This window comes from Hevea brasiliensis, chromosome 7 (genome assembly GCF_030052815.1).
Source record: "Hevea brasiliensis isolate MT/VB/25A 57/8 chromosome 7, ASM3005281v1, whole genome shotgun sequence".
Lineage (NCBI taxonomy): Eukaryota > Viridiplantae > Streptophyta > Magnoliopsida > Malpighiales > Euphorbiaceae > Hevea > Hevea brasiliensis.
The window spans coordinates 50899556-50917572 of NC_079499.1; the positions used below are offsets into that span (position 1 = coordinate 50899556).

At 34.1% G+C, this 18017-nt stretch overlaps 1 protein-coding gene, 1 long non-coding RNA gene and 1 other non-coding gene across 3 annotated transcripts; 2 read left to right on the top strand and 1 right to left on the bottom strand.

Annotated features, from left to right (window-relative positions):
- The first annotated feature begins 541 nt into the window (after nt 1-541).
- LOC110662078 (uncharacterized) lies at nt 542-1125 on the top strand. The gene is made up of 2 exons (XR_002496249.2): nt 542-675; nt 863-1125. It is a non-coding gene; the product is annotated as an uncharacterized LOC110662078 (long non-coding RNA).
- A 581-nt stretch (nt 1126-1706) lies between these two features.
- Nucleotides 1707-1796, top strand: LOC131181906 (small nucleolar RNA R24). The gene has a single exon (XR_009150380.1). It is a non-coding gene; the product is annotated as a small nucleolar RNA R24 (small nucleolar RNA).
- Nucleotides 1797-2567: 771 nt separating this feature from the next.
- On the bottom strand, nt 2568-10312 carry LOC110660394 (uncharacterized). Its single transcript, XM_021818703.2, has 3 exons — nt 9926-10312; nt 8064-8351; nt 2568-4033 (listed from the first exon to the last, which is right to left on the bottom strand). Exons 1-3 carry the CDS (start codon nt 10076-10078, stop codon nt 2882-2884), a joined length of 1593 nt encoding a protein of 530 aa, XP_021674395.2. The 5' UTR covers nt 10079-10312; the 3' UTR covers nt 2568-2881.
- Between the last annotated feature and the right edge of the window lie 7705 nt (nt 10313-18017).

Consider the following 18017-nt stretch of genomic DNA (forward strand, 5'->3'; position numbering starts at 1 on the left):
GGCAGGCGGCTGGGCTTGGTGTCTAGCTCTTAGCTGGGCACTAGGTCCAGCATGCAGTGTGCAGACTTTAATCAAATTGCTGGTTCGATTTAGTTTTAAATTGGAGATTTTAAATTAAATTAAACTAATGGTTCAATGATTTCACAATATTTTAAACTTGAATTAAATCATGGACAGATAATTTAGGTTTGATTTAATAATAATTTCAGTTTTAACTAATTTTAGTCTGAATTTAATCAGTCTGATTCTAGTTCGACTCTGATCTTTTAACCGGAGTGTGGCCACCTCTAATTATATTGAATCACTTGTCTTAAGCATGGTGGCAGTAAATGCACATTCATGCATTTAAAAAATATTTTTAAAATTAGATTTAATAAGGAAGGTCAAAGGCTATTCTGAAATATACCAAAAAATATATCTAAGTCCTTAAAAAAAATTTAGACGTAATTAAAATCTCAACATTTTAAAATGAGACTTTAAACTCCTATATTATAAAAAATAAGCAATTAGAATCAATTTGGATCACATGAGCACGTGCCCCAAATAGCTTTTAACGAGTGTTAAACGATCATTGCTTTTGTTAAAATACAGTAGAGCCATGGTGGGTGGGCAATAGCTTTGCCTAAGAGTTACGAACACACTTTTTCCTTTGACAATGATAAGCTTGCCGTTGAGGTTTGAGTTTGTACTTCTTAATTCTTGAATTATGTCTCAGATTCTCTATTTTTAAACTTCATTTAAAGAAGGAGTTCTTCACTTTTTATATGAACTTGGATGGCTATTCTAATTTAGAAAAGTGTCTTCTATGTTTGGCTTTTAGATTATTCACTTAGCTTATTAAAGTTTTTCCTCATTTTCTTAGTTGAAAAAGGCCATAGTATGTTGGTCAAAATAATTTTTGATATGCTGATAGAAAGAAATTTGGATGTTAGAGGGCTATCCAAAGAGTCATTGGAGATGCTGTCTGAGATGTTGCTTGAGAACGAGCTATCAAAAGGAGATGTAGGACTTGCTTATCTATTATTCCATTAATAACAGTAATGTTTCCTCTAAAAAATATATTTTCCAATCAATTTTGTTGGACCTGGCGGTATTACATATATACAATTGGCTGCTTGCACTTAAGGTTCTAATGATTTTAATTATTGTTTTGACAAACGATCCACAGGAGTTCATTATTCTTTCATCTTCTTGTTGTTCCTTTCTCTTCTTTTTGGGTGTGTTGGTTTCTAGGTGGGGGATTGGTTAGAAGAGTAATTAAAGCATCAGTTGAATAAAAGATCATTTAGTTGGCGAAAAAGAGCTAGAAAACGAGAAAGCCAGCCAAATGGATAATAATAGCACTCAATGTACTGCTATGGCAAATGAGGAATTGAATATGCATGCAAGGTGTTTGATGAAATGCGAAAAAAAAAAAATTTGTTTCATGAAGTGGGATTAAGTGATTGAGCTTATTGCTGGGTAAATATGTTTCAAGTAATGCTTCTGGTTTCTATTTGTACTACTGATTCGTTACACATTTAAATATTTTTGGCTATTTTTTTAAAGATTTTGTAACCTTTTCCCACGTTTTACGTGTGTCCACTTGTTTCCATATGTATCCATGGCATCTAGTTGTATTGAAAGTTTCATAAAATACTAGATTTTGAATGAATTAAATAAAATGCATTTCTTGAGTTTATGTGGACAAATCATGTTCAATTTCCTTTGTGGTGAATAGCTATTAACATGCAAGAACTCTTTAATATTGAATTTTTTCTATGAAATGTGCTTGTTATGTTTGGCTTCTAAGCTACTTTTGAATAGTGTTAACGGAAGATAAATACGATTAATTTTGAATTTAATAGATCCAATTTAAAACGTTTGGGGCTCAGTTGAGTCCAAACTTTCATTAAGAAATTAATTGTACTTTATGGAATTTATCAAATTTTAAAATTGTGTTTGAATTGAAAAAAAAAATAAAGAAGGAAGAAAATTTTGATAAGATAATAATCTTATTATTCACTCAATTCATATTTGATTAAGGAGAAAATAAGGAAAAAATTAGAATAAAAAATAAATGTTAGATTTCACTTTCATTTTCTTTGTAAATGGGGAGAGAAGAAAAATGTTTAAAATTACAAAACTATTCCTATGTTTTTAGTTTATTTTTAAATATTTAGAAGTAAAATTATAATTTTATTAGTTAAAAAATAACTTTTCTCACATATTTTCTCTTATATTCAAAAAAAGAAAAAAAAGAAAAATGATCTTCATGAAGTAGGTGAATCGGGTGGCTAACCACGTCCACAAATTTAGCAAGAGTCTTTTCTTGGCTACTTAATTTGATCCATTATCCTATATAATAAAGATATTATATAATGTTTAAGGTCTATGTCTGGGAAAGAAAGATTATAACCAGAGCCAAATGCGCACACATTAAAATAAATTAGAAAAAGGAAAGATAATAACTAGGCTAATTAAAATTTTCAAAATAAACGCTTCAACGTTTAAATAAATTAGAATTTCATACTGTCATAAAGATAGAAATCAAACACAAGAAGAATCGAAAAGCTCAAGCATACATAGACCATGAAAGGGAAACTTTATTCAAAGGGGCATAGATGCCACGCTTGGCATTTGGCAAGCCTCAAATTTCACACAAATCCATGATCCTTCAAAAGCCTAATATTGCAACTGGACTTTTCCCCTTCTAAAAATCCAAGGGAGAAATCCATTACACAAGCAACAGAGGAGGAATTACCAAAATATGACCCTTAAAGATACACGATATACAAACTAATCCAAGTGATAGTGCATCATAACAGACTTTATTTAAATTCAAGTCAAACTTAAGCATCATTGTCACTACAATGGAGGGTTTCAAACCTAAATCACTGCCTCACCCTGACCATCCTCTCTGAGAAACTCCAGAAGAATGTACATTCAACCGATCAAGCACAGCATTGAAATCCACAGGCTGACCGCTCTCCTCCATCCTTTGTATCACACTGACAACAAGATCACCCCTGAAACCCATGCTCACCATCTTCTCAATCAACTCACTGTAAGGGTGGTTCCGAACAAAGTGTGAATGGCTTGGATTTCGAGCCAACATGTTTGTGCCAGTAGCTGACTGAGGATTTTGTAGGCCAATATTTGCTGGTGGATATCCACCCTGTGGAAAGTGAGGTTGTTGAGGCGGATGATGTGTCCTTCCCCCTTCGCTATCATACATCATGAATGCACTCCCTGTGGGAAGTGTGGAATGGGGACCAGCAGTTGCATACCCATCACCAGGTTGTGCTCCATAAGTGCCCTTGATTTGCTGAGGTGGAGTTTGTTGAGGAACAGTTCTACCAGCCCCATATCCATAGGGCATGGCATCAACACGACTAGATAAGGGTTGTGGAACTGCTGCATATGACACTTGCAAAGGCATGCTGTTTGGCAGCGTCTCCGGTGGCGATGAATTTGTTGGTTGGCCTGGGGGTGGATAGGTAGGATAAACTGATGGCAATGAGGGCCTTATCTGAGGCTGCATGGAGGCCTGTTGTGTTGCTTGTACCTGTGGTGGTAACTGTTGGGCCCACTGCTGCTGATACTGAGGAAATTGTTGGCCTGGTGTTGTTTGACTTATTTGTGTCTGCGTTGGCTGTGGAGCAACCCTAGAGATGTCTTGCATTTGGGGTGCTCGATATTGAGGATCAGAAGACAGATATTGGCTCTGAGGGTGTTGGGTCTGGGCTGGAGCCAAATAATAAGATTGCTGTTGGGCCACACTCTGAGGTGGTGCTTGGGCTGGTGGGGGCACAGGGGCAGTCTGTTGTTGCGGCACCACCTGGTGGGGCAAAGCAAGGGCCAACTGTTGGTTATGTATTTCAGGTGTGTTGTCAGTTTTCTTGGGTTCAGATGCAGGTGGTGAAGCTTTTTCCTCAGATTGGGAATGGCTTGGTGAAGAGGACTCCTTCTGCACAAGATGAAGCTTAGCTAATTCTTTCTGAGTCTCAGCAAGTTCTTGTTTGTCTCTTAGGATCTGAACAGACCTGTGCACCTGCAGCAAGCATCATAAACAACTTACACTCCTGCATATGCTGGCTCAAAGAACTCAAACTACTAGATAATCAAAATCAGCATGAAAAGAATCGAGACAGGGATTTCCATAGTTCAATTGTCAACAGAAAAGGAGACTTGCATTTACACTGTAACTTCCAATTCTTCCCTACTTAAGGCTTCAACAAATCCAATTTGAAGTACAGATAAATATTGTATATTGACTCTTCACTAGGATCATCCAAATATGCATTTTCACATGCTTCAAAATAATAATAATAATAATAATAATAATAATAAAAGGAACAGAAATAATTACAAAAGGTTGTTTTTATTTGAAAACTGCACTCATCTTAGGATGTGCAAGTATGCAAAAGTTCAAATTAAAACATGAGCACCGTTTCTAATTAACCCTAAAGTTTTGGCGTGATTTCAATAGTAATATCATTAAAACTATCTCAAATGTCAACCAAATATAATTTGAATTTTTCCTATAAAAATGTTATTGATTCTCATTATGTGAACCTAACACGAAGTTTGTGTGAACACCATTATAAGTTATAGTTCAGAACCAGACAATTTCTCTAATCCACATGCCACATTACCCCCTTGATTTCTTTCCCTCTCTTTCTCCTTTATTACCTTTTCCTTCACCCCACAATACATTTTGACCAGTGTAACCCAAATTTTTTTTCAAACTTTTGTATTAGTCCCCAAAAATAATTCAGTACAATCAAAGTTCTTGAACAATGAAAAGTTGAACAATTAATATCTTTCAATCACACATACAAGTAATGTTGACTCAAAACTTGGATGAAATCTGACATTCCCTTTTTAATGCTATACTAAGCACTGATGTAGCAAATGGAGCCCACAGCTACCACACAAATTAAGTTAATCAAACCCAACTCAACCCATTTAATGCATTCACCCACAGAACAAATTATAATGGAACTCACAAAACTAATTTAATATGATAAATTAAATAGAAAATTATAAGGACATTGTGTTTGATTACTCTTAAGTTGTTTAGGCAGTAGTGGCCTCATATGTCACATAAGCCACTTATGTCAGCATAAATATGATACTTCAGATGGCCAGTTGTTCAAGATATGCGATCTAAAATCTGATTTGGCACTTGCAAGTGCTCTAATGACTTTTATTGTTTAATTCTTTTATTTGACCACATTATTCTTCAAATATCACACTTGAAAAAAATTATAAATTAGAAGGAAAAATTTGGACTTGCAACTGATCTTCATCTCCTTATCTCTCTATCCCCCACACCCCCCGCCCTCCCCCCACCTGGCCCCACAAGGAACTAACAAAGTTTTTTTTAATCACAAAGTGAAACTGCTTAATGAACTATAGCAATGCAAGGAATTCCCAACTTAAAATTCAGTTTCAACAAATGGATATCCACAGTCCCTATGGTCTGTAATATCAAACCAACCTCATTTTTCCAGTGAAAAAATCCATCCTGAAACCCCATTTTTGCATTTTATTCAAAACTTCAGGCCAATGCCTCTACAGTGTATAATTTAAGGTCAAAATGAAATGTCGTTTGCCCAAAATGACGAGTTGTTTGCATCCAAATGGCTAGCCTCATGTGGCCCGGCACAGTGAGCCAGGCCTGGAGGCCCAGCATAGGGCACTTGACCCTTGACCCAAGCCCAAAAGCCTGGTGAACACCTATCATGCATCAAGCATGTGGAAGGGGCGCTTCACAAGCCAACGATAGCATGTGCACACCAAGCACAGCCCTCTGACTGTCAGTTAGCATGTGCACACTACGTAGTTTTTGGATGCTGCAAACATTCTGGGATGGTCAATTTTCAATAATAAAGGCTCTAAGGTGCGGTTTGCCACCGACTGGAAAAACTACATATGATCCTTCCTTCAACCCTAGGGTTTCCAAACACATATCTTTTTTTTTTTTTTTTCAAAGTTTGAGGGTTCATCTCTCTCGTTTGTAATCCAAATTAAGCAAATAATATACCTACAGAAAGCTAAGAATCTATACTTTCATATGGCATGAATAATACGTACTAAGGACAATCAAACAAAGAGAAATAAATGCTCAAACATGGCATCTTGATCATGTTTCAAAAAATCTAGAATTGCAAAAACATATACCACAAGCTATTATCATCATTTTAGCTCATGTATATCACGTCATGCATCAAACACAGACTAGGAAAACAAGAACCAGACACTCTGATACCAATGTTGGAATTTAAAACTCAAGAAACTAAGGCTAACATGTATAAACCCTAGAACTCAACCTTGAATCACCAATCCATACATCATCACATGGTAGAAAGAATCACCCATAATATCCACATTCTAAGGGTTACCAAGAACACAGTGAATCTCCACAAAAATTACTTAAGAAAGAAAGCTAAATTAAAGGCTTAATAATTGCTGCAAGTTACGCCAAGGAATATGCTTTAAAATGCCATCCAAACAAACCTCCTCTGCCAAGAGCTAGTCTCCTTGCGCACAGAAAAATTAAACAAGCCTTAATGTCCTTCATATCAAAACCATAACCATAGCAGTATATTCAAAAACACTTCAGTTGAGTTTTTGTTAACACCTCCCGTGCTCCACTCCTCCATGTTTTTGAAAGATAAAACTGCTCCACATGTTGTATTTTGAATCAACAAAAAACTGCTCATATTGGGCTACGGGGCTCAAAACCTCAGGTTCATAATAAGAGTCATTGGGCCTTAGCTTTCTTGGCATTTTATGGGCTTGGATCAAAAGACCCATAATGGACATAAGTTATGCAATTAAATAAATCAAATAGAGCTCAGAATAGCAGGAGCAAACAGATTTTGGGTCCATTTGGAATTGTTGTTGAGAAAAGCACCACTTTAAATATATTAGTTAGAGGCCATCAAAAATTGGTTAAGTTAAATTTGGCATGTTTTAATCATAAGAACTCAAAAATAGCTAAACAACTTTTTCAATCTCTCTCCCTCTCTCTCTCTCTCTCTCTCTCTCTCTCTTTTTATTATTTTTTTTTTTTGGCAAATGGTGTTTTTTCAAAAAGCAGGTCAGAATCACAACCTCAAACAGGCTATTAAACTTCATTATGATTCAAGATTCCTTACCCCTTCTACAAGCTTGAATGCTTGAGATAGCTTTTATCTAAGTTTATTTTACAATCCAAAAATCTCTAAGAGACACCTGACCTAATGGCTATTGGAACCAAAATAGAGAGGGCACTTCAAACATGTTCTAAACTAATCATGCAATTTTTCAAATAATGGCTTTTCTTTCTTTCCTTAGTTTTTCTTAAAGGCTGTTATTAAAATATAATTCGCTCTTTCCAACAGAGATTGATAGCAAACTGATGTCAAAACTATTTCATTTGGGTACACAAAGAAAACATCATGGTTTGACCTTATGATCCTCCCTACACAAAAATTGCCAACCCACCTAATTACCTTAGTTAGGCCATGGACCAACACATGCATATGGCAAATGGATAAAACAGACAAAACAAAGAAAAAAACTGAAAGAATGAGGTTGAAATTCAACTCAATATTTATGAAAAGCCTGGACTAAACTCTGGATCTAACAGTTGACCTATGAAATGACAACAGCAGCCTAGGGTGCTTCATTTGAACAACAGAACCAAATCAAGAACCCACATGCACTTTTATACTTCAGCCAAAGAAAAGATTAAAAAAAAAAGAAGCCAATAAGAAACATGTGTATGTTCCGACTACCAACAGAAGTGAAAAATCTTGATTATTTAAAAGCAGCTTACTAAATGTTGTGCATTCTTCAGTCATGAAAAGCATGAAAAAAGTATTATTAGGATATCAAAACTGGGGAAACTTCCATTCTCACCAATCATTGAATGTGACTGATATCATTTTTTGGGGGCTAAGCTTCCCATCAAATGGCAACGAATATTTAATTTGTGAATGTAACAATGCTGCATTTCACATCTTATTCCAAACAAGTAAAACAAAAATTGTCCAGACATTGATGCATATAATTTCATAATTGTAACTCACTTCTTGAAGATGTTTCTCAATAGATTTAAGCTTTGAATCTGCCTCTCCATGGTCACGAATTAAATCAGATCGCATTTCTCCAATTGATTTGTCGAGGTTGTAGCAATACAATTCCAATTGGGACATCCGTGAGCTGATCCCCTCAAGAAAGCGCATAAGGTTATCAGTATGTTTTTTCATGCTTTTCTCAAAAACAGCGATGATATCTTGGTTGAAAGAATCTTCTGGCTGGCCGTAAGAAGTGGCAGGGAACATAGATGACCTTGCTATTCTACTTTTGTGAAAATCCTGCTTGAAGTGATGCAGCAGTCCTGAGTTAGTCGATGTGGTAGAAATTCTACTTATGTAAAAGGATTAATTCATTAAAAAACAAAATACATCCAGCATTCAAAATAGAAAGAAATGAATTCTGTAGTCATACAAGATGATGATCCCAATTCAGAATTCAATTCCTGAATCCAGATAGAATCAACAGTCATAGTTTCCAGCACTAGAACAGTCACAGGAGCATTTTTAAACAAATCTTGTGTAGTGCAGTTGAGCAAACAAAACTTGTCAGGAAAAGTTTTGAAGACTTCATCAATTATCATCATCAGAAATTAAATTTGATGGAAAACTTTAACATCCAACAAGTTTAGCCAATGCTATCTATATTCTACTCTAGTAAACTTCTCCAGACTTCTAGTATCTAGAGTGTCACTTGGGTGTTCTCAATAGACATTGAAGTAACAAATACCAATCAGAAGTCAATAAAAAGGAAAGGAAAAGGAAGAAGGGGGGGCCGGGGGTTGTGGTGGTGGTGGGTGTGGGTGTGGGTTGGGGGGTGTGTGGTGAAGTGGGAGAGGAGGAAGGGAAACACACTTAAAGAATATGAGGAAGCTCAATCCTATGCCCTCTACAACCTCACTCACCTTTTCTCTCATGAAAATTTGGGCATAAGAAACGGGAGAGAACATCAGTTTCAAATAGAATTTTTCCTTGAGGGAAAAAAAATATATTAGGTTCTCACTTTAGTGCCATGTTTTCTCAAATATACCTTTCCATTTTCGTGGGTAATGGCAACACAGCAAATTAAAGCAAGCACACCATTCAATGCAAGCACAGAAAGCAGTGCATACTAATTCTCTCCCAGCCTATTAACGAAGAAATCTAAAACGTCTATCCTACTTTTCCAATAAATCTGAAAGCTGTAGAATATATGATTTTCCACCAAAAGCCAAAAAAAAAAAAAAAAAAAAATAGTGTCCTCACACATATCACTATATTCCAACTCAACCTTACTTCAATAACAAGCCATGGTAATACATTGAACATAATCAAAACTTGAAAAACATTTCCAAGGACGCAAATTTAACATTGCATAGCCACACAGCAGGTTAAAGGCTCAGAAATGAACTAGGTTTAATTCACTTTTGTATTGAACCCTGAAGTAAATACATATGATACTGCATTCTAACTAAACTGAAGTTGAACTACCAAAGGTTTTACAATTTATTTTCTTCCTTTTACCATTCTCTTTTACAATTTTATAACTTTAGTCAGTCAAGAGGAAATCTTCTCTTAAGAAATGGCATAAATGACATATACTCAATTCCAAAGAATCAAACCATAACCCTAATTAATCTCATCATCAGATTCCTAACGAAATGAAAAGAAAATCTTCAACAATCACAAAGCAAAAAATTACAAACTTATGGAACTGGGTTAATCTAGAAGCAAAAGCGAACCAACCACTTTTCTTAGATCAAAATCCAACAACAGCAAATCCCAATTCCCCTAAACATAAAAGAACAAAGAAAATCGGAATATTTACAGTCAAACTACCCAGAAAGAAAGTTAAACATTGAGCAAGAAAACTATACCTTGCTGGAATTAGTACCGATTACAGGATCCGAATGACTTCCATTGGAAGAGTCCTGATTGCCGTAATCTTCATAAGAGCAAAGAATGTCATCAGAACCGAAATCGAAACCCTTCGAGCCCGAGTTGGCCCGACCCGACGATCCAGATGCCATTTTGGGAATCGAAACTCAGATTCGATCAAAGTCCGAACCTTTTTCAACAGAGGGTTTTTATCGAATAGAGGGAAGAAAGAGGAGAGAGAGAGATAGAGAGCAAGATAACACAAAAAAAAAGTTCTCTGGCTTGGCTTTGAAGTAAGTTGCAGGCTTTTTATTTTTATTTATTTATTTATTTTTATCACCGAATGGGCATTTTGAAGAGAAACGTTTTTTATGTGGCAGATAAGGATGAGCCTTACCCAGACTGACATTTGTTTTTTCATTTTGTGCAGATTTAGCCCTCATGTTTATTTTTTTAATTAAATTTATTTTTTTAATTTTTTTATAAAAATTAAATTTATTCTGAGATAATTTAAATTAATAAAAATTTTTCTATAAATTTTTTTTTGTGATATAAAAAAAATTATTGTTAATATCATAATTAAAGCAATTGTTAAATTATTATGAATGTTAAAATATAAAAATTAAACTGATATAAAGGTAAAATATATAATATATATCGGTTCAGATTTAATTTAATATTAAGATATCATTTATCTAAGTAATATTTTAAATTTGATTCTCTTTTAATAAAATGTACCCTTGATAAATAAAATATATGATATATTAAATTATTATAGTTTTTTAATTTATTAATAATTAATTTTAATAAGATAATTATTTAATAAATAAATAATTTATTTTTATAAAAAAAATAATAATTTTTATAATATTTTAAACATTAAACTGTAAAATCTTTATATTTTTGTGTACTGATTGAGGATAATATAAAATAGTGAACTAGTAATAAAAAAGATGCATGGGCACTACAGGTAGAGTGGATATACGACATTTTACGGAATATTATTAATTAATTGTTGGTAATTAGAATTAATGATGATTGCGGTGGCTGTGCTTCACGGTGTATCCTTTTTTATCATTTTAGCTTTTGTGTGGGAGAAACTTCCCTAATCCCATGTTTGGATATGAAAAAGTGAAGGAAGGAAAATAAGTTGTAAAAAATAAGGAAGAATTCACATTTTTTCTCGCTTAGAAAAGAAAGAAAAAATAGAGAGAAAAAGGAAAAATAAGAATTATTTTATTCTATTTATTTTTTCTTTAATTTAGAGAGAGAAAATAATAAAAGGTAGGGAAATTATAAATTAAAATTTGTGTAATTATATATGTAGTATTTAATTTTTTTTGTTTATATCTTTATTAGATAATGGTAAATACAATTTATAAAGTGAGGGTAAAATAATAATTTTAACTCTTTTTTTATTTTCATGCATTTTTTTTTCAATTGAGAAAATAAATTTATTTTCTTTTCACCTAAACACTAAAAGAGAACATAAAAATGGGAAAATAAAAAAAATTTCCCTATTTTATTCTCCTTCCCCTCCTATAAATTATCAAAATAGAGTGTAATTGTGTATTTGAAAGAGTAGAAGGTTTTTTAAAGTTAAGTTTTTAAAAATCTCTAAAAACTTTAATTTTTCACCCATTCATTAAAATGGTTTTTCTTTTTAAAACCTCTAACACCTTATTCGGCAATATTAGCTATTATAATAGCTTTTAACTGTTTTAATAATTGATAACTATTAACTATTAGATATTAGCTGTTAATAATTAGCTATTTATATAGTAATTTAAAACAAAATTGGATTAAGTATTAAATATAAAAACAATGGTGTCAACACGTTGATCCTCGCAAAAACACTTCGAATAGTATAAATAAAAAAGATAGTATTTTGACTATGATCAAAACATAAAACATTACCTTAAAAGTTACTGTCGAATATAGCTTAAATATTTTAAAAAACTTTTCTTTTCTTCTAAGGGTGCGTTTGGTATGAGGTTAATAAGGATTAATAATTAACCTTGTAATTTTTAATGTCATTTGGATGCTTTAAAGTGAATATGTTAATTTTTAATCTCATTAATATTTAACCTCTTTTTAGGGGGTTATGTCACACCTTACCCTTCTGTAAGGTATAACAAGATCCCGTAGTATACCTAATGAATTACCGACTCCGTCAACTGATAACCCATTAAATACATTACACTAAAACATGTCACACCTTACTCATTTGTAAGGCATAACATGATCCCGTAGTATACCTAATGAATTACCGACTCTGTCTACCGATAACCAATTAAATACACTACAAGGGATTTTTAAATAATTTTCTTACTTTTTAAAAGTGATGAGCTTTTCTAGCAGGTATTAAAAATATTTACTTGAAGTTTAAAGATTTGATAAAATTTTTGTCCATTTTGATTTTTCAGCAAATTTTGAAAAAATTTCGGCTGAGTGTCTGCTATATTTGAGAAAACAAAAAATTTTACCTGTAGAAAACACTTCCATTATAACACTTCATCAACTCAGAACCATCATTATAACTCAAATCAACATAATTTCCTCTAAACTCCACAATTCAATCAATATTTCATAACTCAAAATTTCAATTCAATTATTTCCAAAAATAGTAATAATTAATTTCATACACATTGCATTAAAGAAAAATTAATTTACATTTATCAGTCCAAAAATTACATCAGAAAATCCAAAATAATATTATTACAAAATCTGTACAACTATTCATGATCAATTTACAAATGTACATACAATCAATTACATCAAAATAAACATGTACAATCAGGGTATTAGATTATACCCGACAAAAGGTCCAGAAGTAGCTTTGAAATCCTTAGCAGCTCACTCCGCTGCTCTACTAGTCTCTCTATCAGCGACAGCAATAAACAGTCATTGGTGAATACTATGACTCAGTGGTGCACAACATACTAAAATAAAATTTTATGCATAAATCAAATCACATTTATTTAAATATGGTATTGAAAATGAAAACAAATACAAAACATAATTTATAATTTTAGTCAAAACAGTCTTATTTCGAAAGTCCCAAAATAGATTTCATAAAAATACAATTATATCATGTCATCAGTATAATGTTCATCTCAATAGCCGGAGTTTTACAAGGAATCTCAAGGCTAGCTCAAACTATGGGTACCCATTCAATTTCTTTCTCTACTAGCACACACCTCAACACTTCAGCCAAAGAGGGAATTCAAAATTCAAAACTAATTCCTCCCACTAGGTATGCTAGTGAGGCATTCAGATATATGGTCATGACACTATGGTTTCAAAACTATCTTAACATTTTACTAAACATTTATTGACAATTCAAACACATACAATTAAATTTCCAACAATTTAAGTCAAAAGCATAATATTTATTTCATTAACAAATTTGCAATAAAAATAAATCATAATTTATGCATCAAAACAAATTGTCAAGAGAATTTACAGAAAAATTTTACGTTGTGCACAAACATTGTGCGAGTCGCCTCTAGACCTTGACTCGATGTCTCGAGTTCTTTCCCAGTATTCTTTTCAACTGAAACACATAATTTTACAGTGTTTCAGTATCATAACATATAATAAATTCAATAATAAATTCACAATTACTTATGTCTAGCTCTAATATGCTTAATTTAACGTTTTTTGAATTTTGCATTTCGGGGTTACTATTCATTATACTATTCATGTCAAATTATTGACTTTCTTATGCTTAATAGGTATGAAAATTTCAATTTCACCCACACACCACATTTTGGTTGCTTAATTAGTTGATTTTGGTTGCCCCTTCAATTTTTAGGTCTCCTAGGCACAATTTCAAATTTTTAGTTTTGATGTCCTATTTTGCACTATTACATTGGTCATGTTACTATGGGATTTGGCTAAGTATTCTTCATAAAAGTTGTTCCTTATTATCATAACTTTAATCCTCTTTTTAAATCACTCCATTCGAAATTTTGTAGCCCGAGATATGACCATTTGAACATGGCTGGCCGGATTGGTTTAACCCAGATTTCTGGGCACCTAATTTGGTTCTGACAGTTTTGGACCACTAAATTTAAGTGGCAAAATGACTGGGTTATGGGCAGAATTTGAGTTAGTGTTCTTCATGAAAGTTGTAGTGCTACGTTATACCTTTCTAGTGCCACAAAAATCAGGTCATTTGCACCTATATAGTCCAGGTTATGGCCAAATGAACAAAGTTTATTTGATCATTTTGGTACAGTGGCAGTGCACTCCCCCTGGGTTTGACCTAATTGTTCACTATGTTAATGTCATTTTCTGGGCATAGTTCCTAAATGAAAAATGGGCCATTATGTGTCTATTTTCATTCCCAATTGGTCTCATACTAATTGGGTTGGTAAATTTTCAGTTTTAGTCCCTGAAATAGACCTAGGTCAAGCTGCCAGAATAGTGACCCTAACCAATCCGAATTGCACTTAGTTTCTACTAATTCAAACATACAAAAAATGGTCCCATTTGACCATTTCTCACTTTAATTAGGGTCATTTACACCAATTGACTATTTCCCTAAATTTTTCCCCAATCTTCAAGATGCTTAAGAACCCTAATTACACAATTATGCAATCTAATGCAATTAAAGTTTATAATCATTGTCTACATGCTTAATTCAACCTAATTAACCATTCAAGTTCATCAAAATCTTGCAAATCAAGTCCCCCCCTATAGCTGGCTGAAATTTTTATTTGGTCCTTCCATGATAGTTTTTGTTTGAGTTTAAGTTCAATTCTAGGTTAACTTAACTAAGAACATGAAAATTTAACAAAAGATGTCAAGTTTAAGTACTAACCTTTGTTTGATTTCTATTTCTTCAATTTCTTCCTTTTTCTTCCTTTCTTTCCTTCCCCAAACTTCTTCTCAAGTGAAGATAACAAGCTTTTATGAGGTAATTGTGGAGGAAATTAGGGTTAAGTGAGGGAACAAAAGCTTGAAACAAGCTTTCATAGAGGTTTGTTAATGGAAGAGCTAGGGAAGATGGGCTGTCGAAATGAGTGGGGAAGAAAAAGTGATTTATCATTTTAATTTTCATGTCATTTATGTGTATTTTAATTAATTGACTTAGTAAAAAATGTAGGGAAAATTAAAATTTCATTTATGATGTCACATATATGAGGTAAGCATGGTGATGTAATAGTTCAAGTTTTAATCATATTTCTTTTTCCTTTATTTTTTTTTCTTGTTTCTTTAATTTAATTCTCGATTCTGAAATTTTCATTTCTCCAATTTTATTAAACAATTAGGTTAGGAGTCACCTCTAGGGGTGAATTGATCAAATTGCCCATCGCCGGTCTGATCCGGTTTGCAAGTAATTCAATATTTTTTCTGGATCTCTGACCTAATTATTTGACCTGCTTAACAATTCTTTTCTATGATTTTCTCTTTTCCACTATGTTCGCAGTAGTCCTTAGGACCGCAGCATCACATTTTCTGGTTCAAAATTAGGGTTAAGACTGACCTTGCAGTCATTTCCTGGGAAGGTCACCCATCGCTGTGACTCCCGGCTCATTTAACCTTTTATGTTCTGTTTTTCTTATTTATACTTAACTATCTAGTAATCACTAATTATTTGAATTCAGGGCTTATTTAGGTGTCTTAGATGTGGTTCTAATTCCCTTAATTATGCGGACTAACAATGGTCACCGAAATAGTGAAATATACCAGGCTATGTAAATAGGGGTGTTACAATTCTCCCCCCCTTAAAATAAATTTTGTCTCGAAATTTTACCTGGTATTAGTCTCTGAATAGCTGTGGGTGCTGCCTTCTCATGTCCTCCTCAAGTTTCCAAGTAGCTTCCTGGCCTAAATGATAGTTTCACAACACCTTTACCAATGGTATTTGCTTGTTCCGTAGCTGCTTCACCTCATAAGCCAGAATCTCTATAGGTTCTTCTTCACATGTGAGGTCTGAATTTACTTCAATTTCTTCCACTGGTAACACATGAGATGGGTCAGATCTGTACCTCCTCAACATAGACACATGGAAGACGTATGTATCTTCTCTAACTCTAGAGGTAGTGCCAAACGGTATGCCAAAGGACCCACTCTTTTCAAAACCTCATATGGCCCGATGAAACGAGGACTCAATTTACCCTTTCTACCAAATCTTATAATTTTCTTCCAAGGGGAAACCTTGAGGAATACTTTTTCACCCATTGTATACTCAATATCCCTTCTCTTCAGATCAATATAGGACTTCTGACGGACTGATACAGTTTTGAGTCGAACTCTGATTAATCTGAATTTTTCCTCAGTTTGCTAAACAATTTCTGGCCTAATCATCTTTCTTTCACCCACTTCATCCCAACACAAGGGAGTTCTGCACTTCCTGCCATACAAAGCTTCATATGGAGGTATCCCAATGCTTCATTGGTAGCTGTTGTTATAAGCAAACTCAATCAGAGGCAAGTGTGTGTCCCAACTGCCCTCAAACTCAATCACACAAGCTCATAGCATATCCTCTAATATCTATATTACCCTCTCAGACTGGCCATCTATCTGTAGGTGGAATGTCGTACTAAAGTTCAATCTAGTTCCTAGGGCTCTCTGAAGACTACCCCAGAATCTAGAAGTGAACCTAGGGTTTCTGTCTGATACAATTGATACTGGCACTCTGTGAAGTCTCACTATCTCATTAATATATAATTTGGCCAATCTTTCCAAACTATAGTCCATCTGAACTGGTAGAAAATGAGCAGACTTGGTCAGTCTGTCAACAATGACCCATACTGCATCATGACTCTTCTGTATCCTTGGAAGTGCCATCACAAAATCCATAGTTATTCGTTCCTATTTCCATTCAGGCACTAGTAATGGATGTAACAAACTAGCTGGTACTTGATGCTCTGCCTTCACTTGCTGATAAGTTAGTCATTTGGATACAAATTCAGCTACATCTCTTTTCATACCCATCCACCAGTAATGTTCTTTCAATCCTCTGTACATTTTAGTACCACCAGGGTGCATAGCAAAAGGAGATTCATGTGCTTCCTTCATAATAATTTGTCTCAAGTCAACGTCATTAGGAATGCACATTCTGCTCTGGTGTAGCAGTAGACAATCTTCTCGCACTGAGAATTCAGGTTTCTTGCCCTGCCAGACTTTTTCCAGTAGTTTCTGATATCTTTCATCATTCTGAGTAGCCATTCTGATCTGATCAATCAACACTGACTGTACATGCCATGCAACTACTGTCTGCCCCTCATTATTAATCTCTAAGCTGGCATGCAATGCTCTCAACTCATGTACCATAGACAAAGGAGAAACTCTCAAACTTGCCATAGTCTTGCGACTTAAGGCGCCAGCCACCACATTAACTTTTCCTGGCTGATAGTCTATCAAATAATCATAGTCTTTTATCAACTCTAACTATCTCCTCTATCTCAAATTCAACTCTTTCTGAGTGCCCGAATACTTTAAACTCTTATGATCTGTGTAGATGTAACACTTCTCCCTATATAAGTAGTGTCTCCAGATCTTAAGAGCAAATACAATGGCTGCAAGCTCCAAGTCATGTGTCAGATAGTTCCAGTTGGCATCATGCGGTTTCAGTTGGCATGATGCATATGCAATGACATTTCGATCTTGCATCAATACACAGCCTAACCCATTATGAGAAGCATCACTGTAAACTATATATTCTTTACCTAGTGTAGGTAAAGTGAGGACTGGAGCTTCAGTCAAATATTTTTTTAACTCATCAAAACTTTACTTGCATTTATTCATCCACTTCGAAGTAGCTTGGTCAATGGAGATGCCAACATGGAGAACCCTTTCACAAAACGATGGTAGTATCCAGCTAGACCTAGAAAACTGCGAATCTCTGTGACATTTTTGGGTGGCTTCCAATTAAGGATAGCTTCTATTTTACTTGGATCTACCTTGATGCCTTCTGTCTATACTATGTGCCTCAACAAGGATATTTCCTTCAGCCAAAATTCACACTTCGATAATTTTGCATATAGTTGTTTCTCCCTCAAAGTCTGTAGTACAATCCGCAAATGTCGATCATGCTCCTCTGCACTCCTCGAATAAACCAATATGTCATTGATGAAT

Coding starts and splice junctions, on each gene's coding strand:
- LOC110660394 (XM_021818703.2), bottom strand. CDS start 10,078: ATGGCATCTGGATCGTCGGGTCGGGCCAACTCGGGCTCGAAGGGTTTC. Junction 8,352..9,925: donor TCGGTACTAATTCCAGCAAG/GTATAGTTTTCT, acceptor CACTTCAAGCAG/GATTTTCACAAAAGTAGAAT. Junction 4,034..8,063: donor TTGAGAAACATCTTCAAGAA/GTGAGTTACAAT, acceptor TGCTTGCTGCAG/GTGCACAGGTCTGTTCAGAT.